The sequence below is a fragment of the Priapulus caudatus genome, unplaced genomic scaffold, assembly GCF_000485595.1.
Source record: "Priapulus caudatus unplaced genomic scaffold, Priapulus_caudatus-5.0.1 Scaffold486, whole genome shotgun sequence".
Classification (NCBI taxonomy): Eukaryota; Metazoa; Priapulida; class Priapulimorpha; order Priapulimorphida; family Priapulidae; genus Priapulus; species Priapulus caudatus.
In genome coordinates, this window is record NW_014577547.1 from 23011 (window position 1) to 34772 (window position 11762).

The window sequence follows — 11762 nt, forward strand, 5'->3', positions numbered from 1 at the left end:
GTGTGTGGGCGTGCGTGCGTTCGTGTGTGTATGTGTGTATGTGTGTGGGCGTGCATGCGTGCGTGTGTGTATGTGTGTATGTGTGTGGGCGTGCGTGCGTTCGTGTGTGTATGTGTGTATGTGTGTGGGCGTGCATGCGTGCGTGTGTGTATGTGTGTATGTGTGTGGGCGTGCGTGCGTTCGTGTGTGTATGTGTGTATGTGTGTGGGCGTGCATGCGTGCGTGTGTGTATGTGTGTATGTGTGTAGGCGTGCGTGCGTGCGTTCGTGTGTGTATGTGTGTATGTGTGTGGGCGTGCATGCGTGCGTGTGTGTATGTGTGTATGTGTGTAGGCGTGCGTGCGTGCGTTCGTGTGTGTATGTGTGTATGTGTGTATGTGTGTATGTGGGCGTGCGTGCGTGCGTTTGTGTATGTATGTGGGCGCGCGCGTGTGTAGGTGTGTTTACCCATCATTCTACATGATTCCGCTTCAATGGTAATTAAATCAATGACAACGACAGGAAACGAAAGAAAGCTCATCACGGCTAATTTCTAGATTAGCACCATATATCAATCATCGGCTGGTACACATGAGCGCACGCGCCCCACTTCGCACGTACCCCAAGACACCCACCGCACACATCCACACACCCACGCATTCACGCACATATAGACACAATGTATAATCGAAACTTTTCTATATAGCTGTTAGGGTCTAACCCAGAAATAAGTGCAAGCACCTTGCATAGATGTGAAAAATGTGAGATAGTGTGATTGTGTTGAAACGTGATTTCTAATCTAGTCATTTGTTGGCATTGTTATCTGTGGCGGATGTATGCGGGTATCGACTCTATGGACCGTGTACAACAAGAACAATAAATGTATCGAGCATATAGTCAGCGATTTCTTATTCACCATTATTGCTAATCGCAATTATGGGAACGTGGGGCAGTAATTACGTCACTACGTTCGTAATTATTCTGTCTTATAGGCAATCATATCGCGCAGGCTCTGTGGTGTAACGAATTGGAATTTTGATAGAAATATTATACGAAATGTTCAGGGTAACTCCTACGTGCACTGTCAGAGCGCACGTGCATGCACGAGCGCCTATGTCTAGCATTTGTACATGCGCGCGTGCGTGCATGTGTGCATGCATGCGTACGCGCTCGCGTGTGTGTGGAATTGTCGTTAGTTAGATAGTTAATTATAGTTACTTGTAAATGTGAGTATTCTGTTTAATAGTAACAACTATATACAGTACGTACACGTAAGAACATCATTATGACCTTACTATATTGAGGTGAGGTCGGTCGTTTAATTGACTGGAGAAGCTTCCATGATGATATTACCTACGATGAATTAGTTACATCTAGAGGACGTATATGACCGCCATGCACACGACTAGAGTAATTGCTGCACTGCCCGCTTATGCAGTCATACCATCTCCATGGAAGCGGCATCTGGCTTTCTTTTTCAAAGAATTTGCCCGTCTTCAATTTGGGTTTTACAAACCATGTTTGACAAAGCCAACAAGAAGATGACTCTAACTTGAAGGCGGTCGACTTGTGGTACGTATACACACAGATGATGACACTCTGTGAGTTATACTCTATGAGTTATACTCGCGTACTCACCCGCACTGGCACACGCGCAGTGCAGCTACTATTCATGAGGTATTGATAACCTGGCTAATTTATTGGCTTCTTAATTAGTAGCTCCATGAAGTAAGTAAATTACTTCGTCCAGTGAGCGCGGTCAGTACATCCAACCATGTCCTGCACAAATGATACATGTGAACGGAACTATAGCCACCGTCAGATTAAATTCGTAGCAAATAAAACACTCTAAAATTAAGCAAATGTAACCAACTTTTTTTCCTGGATAATTTCGTTCTAGTAATGTTTAAGCGAATCTACGCAATGAATAATTGAAGTGCTTATCTCCCATCTTTAATGCTTAATATCGTGTTATTCTTAATTTTATTTTATTGTTTTCGAATGAAAATATTTTACCCGATAATTCCGTTAGCGCTGATTATGTTTGCGGTTTATGTATCTGACAGTTGCACATGTGCGCAGCCACTCGTAGAGTATACTCACTGTTCTCCACTCCATATCTCAACTATATCGTGGAGCTTTGGTCGCGCTGTAGCTGCGGCTGTGAGCTGTCGCAGCTCGTTGCGAGCCGTCTTAATTCCTCCCGCGAAGAACGCGGGAATCTCTGCAGGCAGGTGGGAAGCCGCCGTCCTGTGATGCCGATGGTCGCAGGATCACGTAGCAGCGACACCCACCACTTCAGTATCATTCGCGGCAGCTTTTGTGCGGTGCCGTGCTGCGATGGCATCGTCTTACCGAATATATGTTCCGCCGAGACCACAATAAGCAGCTATGACTATACCGACTTCCTGCGAGTAGTCGAAATTTACGTATATATAGTTATGTATTTGTTAGGGTTCTAGGGTTTCGTTGCACCGTGCATGCAACATCTGGCAGGTGAGCACTGTTCCCCTCTACAAAGAACAAAGCGGCAATCTAATCAATCGGTATCTAAAGACAAGTTGGGTGCGAATAAACTGTGCCGAACAATTGTTTAATTGGGGAAGACAAACAGTAGAAGAAAACTGTTTATTGTTGTGATGTTCCCCAACTTGTGCGCATATATTCGATGCTACATGCGCGTTTACGTCTCACGGTGTCATACGATACGTGTACCTTAGCCGCTTATCACTCATTCAACATCGAAATGAGCGCGATTAAATATACTCCATCACCATGTCCAACAGTCTATTTGTTTAAGCATTGTGATCCCGTTTCATCGAAGTCTTCTCGATGACTTGCACAATTAAGCACAAAGACGTTTCATTCTTCAACAAATAACTTAGATATCGATTTACGATTTACGTGGACAGTTCTAGGGGCTCTATCCAATTTCCAGCTCGATGGCTAGTAGAAAGTCTGAAATGCCCTAGCCGTTATCCTAACCCCTTATGAAGACAAATTCCGACTTTAGGAAAATTTCAGTCCTAAACACTTCATCGACACTATCATTCGGACCCCGTGACATGTTCTCCCCTGTCATAGACTGTAATTGCGTCATAGTTATGTCTTGGTTACATTGCGAGTTATATTTAGTAATTCTTACTAAAACCTAAATCGTGAAAAACGCGTCGTTAACATTATGACAGTATTTGCCTTATCACAATCCTAGACATGGATCGCTAATCCTGGGGTTTCTCAAAGCTAAAAATGTACAGGGGTAATTAACAGCTATTTAAAGAAATAACTGACGTTATTCCAAAAAAACTACTAAGAATAGATATTTTTAACGATTTTCCCAAGATATCGTCAAAACGGTTTCTATATTGAGAGATCCTATCCGGCGAGGATCATGGCTTAGAGAAGTTCACGCTCGACTAACTACAAGACGTGTGCTTCATTTAAAACTATAGAGGCAAGGAATCTAGCATCTCTTTGCATCGTATAATGAGACACCTTCTCACAGTCAGCTGTTAGTTGGCAATTAGTCAGGATTTTTTGCTTACCAGCATCCAACATCATATTTTTTCAGTGTTCCTGATCCTGTTCCCTCATCATTTGCGGTTCAATAAACTACAGTTCATTAGATTTATCGCCAGTCGCAGTACCATACACAACACTGATTCTATATGAACTTTCAGTGACATCTGACGGTGGATTTTAGCAACCTCGGAAGTTGCGCGTCACGCAGTCATAGAATTTGTACACGTGCGTTATTAGCTTTAGCTTTCAGAGCACGGTCGCTGACAAGTTTGTTTGGCTTTTCTTGCACTAAACTTTCGCGGCAATAATACACACTATTACACAGGTTAAAATGTAAATGGCTCGTGATAAAATTTGACAGTTAAAGTTAATGGAAAGCAATATATTCGTGTTTCTATGAATTCAACTGCTTTTTGTTGAAGGCTATTGCATATATATGGGCACTCAAACAGAAAAGACATGTATCATCACTACGCAAGGAAATAATTATAAGTTTCTTGACGCACTCGTATGCTAAACAACCATTACCATATCCACAGATCGGGTTTTCGTTTCGGTGTTCCCAAGAAGGTCAACAACGGCGCTACAATATAGGTCATATAGATGTGTTCAGTGTTTATATCGCCCGTTGTAATAGTTAGGTTCAATGGCATTTAATAACTGCCAGCTGAATGTCTTTTAGCAGGGATTCGGGTTTAAAACTATTTGTATCTCACGTGCCACTCCTGTAGGTGCCTATATTGTATAAATTACAGCGATTATTCTGGCAGTCCATATCCAGTAGGCGGCAAGTTTAAGTGTCTATTTCATTTCTAACGAAAACAGAGACCGGTTCTTCTCACTTCTTTTTAAACACACACGAATTTTCTATGGTAGAATTTGTAAAAATTTTGTTGCCATTTTTTTACATTAAAAGTAAGAACTAACGGGACTAAACGTATCGTCAAGTTCTTACCTGATAAGATTGTTTCTCAACTAGTTAAAAATCCAAAAAACCTAGACGATTTGATATTATGTTCCTGACATTAATTGTTTGCTATGGGCTATGTATGAGTCACGAGTGTATGATTCACATCGAACAATATAGTAAAATTGGAAGTATAATGCAGCAATTTAATCATAAAAAGTGAACAGAATTACTTATATTTTGTGAAAAAGTGGATTTTTTTTTAATTTGTACTATTTACGGTGATGTAATCACTTTAAAGCTTTATGAATACATATTAATATGTAATATAAGCTGAGAATTAACATATTCATGACAGTTTACGCGTGTATATTGTATAGTTGGTTAAATGCTTTAGATCAATGAACTAGTGGCGACACCTTTTGGAATACATGGGTATTTTACACACACACGCGCGCGCGCACGCACGCACGCACGAATACACACACACACACACACACACACACACACACACACACACACACACACACACACACACACACACACACACACACACACACACACACACACACACACACACACACACACACACACACACACACACACACACACACACACACACACAACACACCACACCACACCGACACCGACACACACACACACAACACACCACCACACAGACACACAACACATATAGTATATATTGCCCACTTATATATATCGTGGCGAGCGCGTATATATATAATATATATATACGATCATTTCATAAAGTTTGTTGAATAGAAACTTCATGGGTTTGTGAGGGAAAAGTCGACCGATCTTTCAAAATTATTTCTTGAGGAAAAACGTAAAGTTTTATACAGTCTATTTTAATAAATAATAGCATGTGTATTATGCCGCATATTCCATAGTCGGTATCGGATAATAGCAATGCGAGGCGACTGACACCGATTGTTCGTGGCTTCAACGTGTAGTTGGCTGAGCGCCAGAGTCGTTTCAGAACATAATCGATGTCTAAACTGAGCACTCGGAGGAGCCACAGACCGCCGCAAGGCAGTCCCCTGAAATTCTCTCAATCCGTTAAAGTATTTGATTAATTAATTAATCTAATTAAGTGAAAAATTAATTACATTAATTACAATTAATAATTAATTGGATCCGATTAGTGGCGAAGCGTGCAGGTGGGAGCTGTGTACGCTTGGCCCCTTAGCCTTGTGGTTGGTGTTTGTAAGGTTACAGCCAGCGCACCCTAGCGGAAGTGAACTGAACGTGCATGGTAACACACACACACACTTGATCCTATAATATAATTATGATTTATTAGTAGAGTACTTTAGAGTACCATACTAGTATTGTATACCTACTTTATCGTATTTCTATCATAGTATTTTATACCATACTAGTACTGATTGTAGTACTAGAGATATAGAGTATCAATTACGAGTTACGTTTATGATACTCTTATGAATATTATTTATAGAGATCAGTGACACACACACAATGGCACGCCGGTGACATTAACCTCCGCCACGCCCTGGCGGAAGTAATAATCTTATCTTTAAAGGCTCTGGCCGTTAAGCTTTAGTTGCAGAAACTAGAGTTTATGGGGGCCGCAAGAACAGCAATCAAATTATATTCGAAGATTTTATCAATTGTTTCTAAATATATTTTATGTCCTTGATTAACACGCGGGTGAGCGACTATCCAACTTACCTGCAAAAGCAATAATTCGGTGCACGATCGACGCAGGAGTGTGAGGACGGGCGGAGTCAGAACAAGGAGAACACGTGATTGATATGTAAGGGTTATGTCGGCGACATAACTGGAGATTCTTCTCCGGACGAGACGTGCTTTGGATTGTTCTAACAACAGAATATGTGGACTGTAAAGAGGCACTCGTCTATCGCTGATTAGCGCGACGTTTATGCATTCACCAACACGTAAAAACCCTTGCAAGCAGGAGATTCTCGCAGCTGCTGAGAATATTCGACTAATCCAAGCTCGGGCCCGATTTTGTACTAAACGTAATTTACTGCTTTTTAACAACACGATCGCTCTCAGGCGAATCCTGCCTTCCCGGTAAAAGAATCACCTGTGTCGCGTCCGTGGGTGAGCGAAGCTGACGATCATCTGGCGTGTGGCGCTTTCGCCGATGCTGAACGGCAGCACATCGATCGCTGTCGCCCGACCGTCTAAACATTAATACAGCAGCACGTCCCCCGCGCGCCGGCTCGCCAGCTGATTTCCAATCAATCCACGGCCGTGCTCCAGCGGGGGCGTTCGCACGCCCGACGCGCCGCTTACGGGTCTCGATTCCGGTTGCCATGTGACGCGAATCACTCGCAATTCTTTGGCCGCTACTCGGTGGCGCGCCGTCGACCTCCGCATGATTATTCGTGACTGTTACGTCCCGTCGCGCGCGAGCCCCGTGAGAGCGACACGAGGATCGTCTCAACCGCGTGTCGTGTTCCATCCCTGCCGGCAATCGAGCCTGTTAGGTATGACGTGTCAACGCTGCTACATTCCCGACACTCGGCTACCCGTGTTAGCGGTGTGTAAGAGGAGGGACGGGTACTAGCCGCGATCGCGCGTGACCATCAAGCACGACTACGGGGCTGACCTCGCCTTACCGTTGCAAGGCGCCGAGGCTAACGGATCCCTGTGAGCAGTTCTGTATGCTTCGCCGCGCATTAATCGAGCGCGTGCCCTGCATAAATTATCCCGCCGCACAGGCTGCTGTGCTCTCTTACACGCGCGAACACTTTGCCTAATTCTAGTTACCACGTGGCTAATTTTCGTACCCAGCAGCCTTACGTGGTGTCTGTGTTGTGACTGTGTGTGGTATGCATGTGTGGGCCATGTGTCGCGGTAATGGAATAGAACACTTTGTTTTCACATGGCCTAAGCATTTATAATGGAAAATGCACGGCTATTTTAGAAAATCTAGCATAGCGTACGTCGATTGAGGCTGCCCGCATTTTCGAATGATGATTCTGGCTGTCTCCGCTATGTTAATTATCACCGTTTTACACTTAATGCCGGTGTGGCACAATATCAATTATGGGAAAGTTTTATATAGACGTTGCATTAGGTCACGGGCCGCGTAAGCTCAAGACGAATCAACTTGGGGCCGGTCACCTGGTTCAGCACGATGTTACGAGATACTCGGGCCTGTTGGTGTTAGCTATATTATCCACGGTGCGTCGCCGTGTGTGCGTAGCATCAGGCCACTTGGGACCGTTTCAATAATAAAATGATGTTAATAAATACAACTTGTCAGTAAATATATAGTACACCCTACAGTACCTAGTACAGCATAGTCTTAATGTTTGATATAACTTCATTCAACACCGTCCAATTACACGCTGCAAACACATAGCCCGCACGCCATTGTGCATGCACAGATACACAGTTAGGAACATTCTAACCTACTGTGTATCTGTAGCATGCACAATGCGGCGCTGCGGGCTTATTGTGCAGCGTTGGATACTTGGACGAGTGTTTTAAGTGAGTTATATCAAACATTTAAGACCTATTGCTGGTACTGCGTGCTGGTTAGGGTAGAAAAAAAAAACACAACTCTAGTAGTCGAGTACTGACAAGTTTATTTATTACCATCATTTCATTTATTTATTTAAACGCGGTCCAAGTGCCTGCGTAGCGGCGTGAAGTGCACCAACGTGCGTGCGTGGCGTGCGTTCCATGTTATGTGACAGATTTGAACGAGAATTTATATTTTGAGCACTGTGGTAGTGTGTAGGTGGTTACTGGTGTTTTTAGAAATTGTATTGAGCTGCCCAATAGAGCCTATATGTGGCCATGCTAATTGATACTAATGATTCAATTAAGGCTTGAAAATATTAATCAGCGTCTCCCTCCTCTCTCTCTCTCTGTCTCTGTCTCTGTCTTCTGTCTGTCTGTCTCTGTCTCTGTCTCTGTCTCTGTCTCTGTCTTGTCTCTGTACTGCTGTCTCTCGTCTCTTGTCTCTGTTCTCTGTCTCTGTCTCTGTCTCTGTCTCTGTCTCTGTTCTCTCTCTGTCTCTGTCTTCTGTCTCCTTGGTCTCTGTCTCTCTCTTCTCTCTCTTGCTCTCTCTCTCTCTCATCTCACTCTCTCCCTCCCTTCCTCCTCCCTCCTCCCTCTCTCATCTCTCTCTCTCTCTCTCATCTTCTCTCTCTTCTCTTCTCTCTCTCTCCTCTCTCTCTCTCTCTCTCTCTCTCTCTCTCCTCTCTCTCTTCTACTCTTTCTTCTGCTCTCTCCTTGCGCATCTCGTCTCCCTCCTCCTCTCCTTTCTCTCTCTTCGCTCTCGCTCTCTCTCTCCGCTCTCTGCTCTCCCGTCCCTCTCTCTCTCTCTCTTCCTTCCCTCTCTGCTTTTCTCCCCTCCCTCCCTCCCTGGCCCCTCCCTCCCCGCTCCTCTCTCTCCCTCGCACTCTCTCTCTCTCTCTCTCTCTCCTCTCTCTCTTCCTCCTCTCTCCTTCTCCTCCCTCTCTCTCTCTCTCTCTCTCTCTCTCTCTCTCTCTCTCTCTCTCTCTCTCTCTCGTCCTCTTCTCTCTCGCTCTCTATCTTCTTCTTCTTCTTATTCTCTCTCTCTCGATCTCTCTCTCTTGCTCTCTTCTACTCTCTCACTCTCTCTCTCTCTCTCTCTCTCTCTTCTCTCTCTCTCTCTCTCTCTCTCTCTCTCTCTCTCGTCTCTCCCTCTCTCTCTTCTCTCTCTCTCTCCTCTCTGGCTCTCCTCTCTCTCTCTCTCTCGTCTTCTCTCTCTCCTTTCATCTCTCTCTCTCCTCTCTCTCTCTCCTCTCTCTTCTCTTCTCTCTCTAGTCTCTCTCTGCTCTTCTTCTCTCTTCTCTCTCTCTCTCTCTCTCTCTCTCCTCTCTCTCTCTCTCTCTCTCCTCTCTCTGTTCTCTCTCTCTCTCTCTTCTCTCCTCTCTCTTCTCTCTCTCTCTCTCTCCTCTCTCTCTCTCTTCTGCATTCTCTCTCGCTCTCTCTCTCTCCCACTGGCACACGCCCACACGTCCTAACTCGCCACCTCATTTCTCCTGCAGACGAACGATCATCCCGTCGTGGCCGCCAGGGGTCAGCACCAGTGAGCGATGGGTCGCGGCGAGGTGAAGGGTCCCGGCAGCGAAGCTAGCGACGCTGCCGACCCGGCGAAGGCGTACTACGCGACGGGCGTCTACGGCTGGCGCAAGCGCTGCCTCTACGGCTGCGTGCTGCTTCTGCTCGTCCTCATCATCGTCAACCTGGCGCTCACCGCCTGGATCATGAAGACCGTCGACTTCCACGTCGGTGGCCTCGGCCGGCTGCGCGTGAGCGACGCCGGCGTGATCGTCGATGGCGACGCTGAGTTCTCGGGTCCCGTGCACGCGGCGGGCGTGCGCTCGCGCGACGACGACGCGCTGCGCGTCGACTCGGCGCGCAACGTGACGGTGAGCGCGCGCGACGGCGCGGGCCGCGTGACGACGCGGCTCGTCGTCGGCGACCGCATGGCGCAGCTCTTCTGCCAGCACTTCGAGGTTCGCGGCGGCAGCGGCGACGATCGGCCGTACTTCTACGTCAACGAGCACGAGATGTACATCGGGCCGCGGCGGCTGCGCGTCGCCGGCCTGCAGGGCTCGGCGTTCGCCGACGCCGTGCAGACGCCGCTCGTGAGCGCGGGGGACGGCGACGAACTGCGCTGCGAGGCGCCGATGGGTCACGTGAGCCTTGAGGCTCCGGCCGGGGTCAACGTGCACTCGGCCAGCGGCAACGTCGACGTGTCGGCCGCCGGCGACATCCGGCTCAAGGGCAGGAAGGTGACGCTGGACGCAAACGACGTCGAACTGACCGGCCTGCCCGCGGCGACGCGGTCCGGCGGCGGCCGGTCCGGCGACGACGTATTTCAGGTGTGCGTTTGTCAGAGCGGACGCTTGTTCCTGGCCGCGCCCAACGTCAACTGCAGAGCAAGTCGAGACATCTGCCAGTGAGGGCGGGCTGCGTAGGCCGCTCTGGTTTCATCGACGAAGACCGTGGATGTAGTGGCGGTGACTGTTAGCGCGTGTAACGACGATAACTGTACAAAATATCAGCCAGTACGCGTAACCATGACAACTGAAAAGGCGCCTGCTGGTGATGATAACTAGGAAGTGCGTTCAACTGGTTGGCTTCAGCAACTGATGAAGAAAATCCAGCAATAATATGAGGGATTCTAGGCTTAGTTGTCTTCGTTTTTCCATTAGCATGTCAGTTTATATCTATTTACACACAGATGCAAACAGACACACACACACACGCGCGCACACACACACACACACACACACACACGCACGCATGCACGCGCACCACACGCGCACGCTAGCAGGCACGCACAAAATGTTTGTGTTTCTCTGTCATTACTTCTTGCTCCCAAACATCTGCTTGTTGTAATATAATATGTGTAAGATGATATTTAGTAAGTCAAGTTGTAAATAGTGACTCGACACACATAGCAGCTGCTATGCTGCACGGAATCCATATCAAGTATTTTAAAATATTTGTACGTAGGAAACTCTATAAAATAATGTTGCAAAATAGATATGTTCACTCACTAATTATCTGACATACCAACTAGCTTGAACATGTGTTTTAGATGAATTTATTGGTAGCGTCTGTGAATTTCCCAGCTAAACGCTGGTCTGTCTGGTAATAATTCGTTAGCAGGCATGCATCTGAGTCGGTCACACCTCGGAACATTCATGGATACTACCAAGAGCAGATAATACACATGTGTATTATCTGCTCTTGATACTACTGCGTTGTCACGTTGATGCGTCACAGCAACTGCCTCAGGTTATTAACCATAGCTTTTGGATGAAGGTGACGAAGGGTTGGTGATATGAACATTTGCTCTTTTAAATAAATGTATCCACTTGTGATTAGCATTCACATTTCTTACGTACTACTGTCATTTCCATTCTACCGCACGCAGCGAAACTTAGGTATTCTCTGCCAATGTACAGAAGCATGCTGAACAGCGTTCAGACACTAACATGACACATGCATGTTTCCCTCTGTCTCTCTCTCTCTCTCACGCGCTTCTCTCATTCATGATCTCCCTCTCTCACACGCTTCTATTGTTTATGCTCTCACTGTCACATCTCCTACTCTTGTATTTTTTCGCAATGCTGCTAATCTGACCGACTTACCGATCGTCTCCGACTCTCCGCCCACATCACTATAGCGCGATCGCCACCTCTGCGCATATTATTCTAGACATCTTAATGCAAAGATCACTAACTCCTACTTCATAACTGCCCGCATTAAGCCGACGCAACGCGACTTACTAAACGCATTAGCCTCGCGTGTACGAGCACGAGATTACGTACCCGGCTAATTCCAGCCTC

At 46.4% G+C, this 11762-nt stretch overlaps 2 protein-coding genes across 3 annotated transcripts in view; one reads left to right on the top strand and one right to left on the bottom strand.

Annotated features, from left to right (window-relative positions):
- LOC106810913 overlaps positions 1–2713 on the bottom strand; it is a 9100-nt gene extending 6387 nt beyond the window's left edge. Inside the window, exons 1-3 of the mRNA XM_014814387.1 lie at positions 2694–2713; positions 2082–2228; positions 1720–1757 (exon numbers count right to left, since the gene is read on the bottom strand). Coding sequence (XP_014669873.1) covers positions 1720–1757; positions 2082–2228; positions 2694–2713 — 205 coding nt within the window. The remainder of the gene's footprint in view (positions 1–1719; positions 1758–2081; positions 2229–2693) is intronic.
- A 4324-nt stretch (positions 2714–7037) lies between these two features.
- Positions 7038–11304, top strand: LOC106810916 (delta-sarcoglycan-like). 2 transcript variants are annotated; one of them, XM_014814391.1, is made up of 2 exons: positions 7038–7080; positions 9447–11304. In XM_014814391.1, the coding sequence occupies exon 2, from the start codon at positions 9495–9497 to the stop codon at positions 10365–10367; it is 873 nt and encodes a 290-aa protein (XP_014669877.1). In that variant the 5' UTR covers positions 7038–7080; positions 9447–9494; the 3' UTR covers positions 10368–11304. The 2 variants fall into 2 exon arrangements, with proteins under 2 accessions (XP_014669877.1, XP_014669878.1); XM_014814392.1 differs by lacking the exon at positions 7038–7080 and adding an exon at positions 7322–7360.
- The last annotated feature ends 458 nt before the right edge of the window (positions 11305–11762 follow it).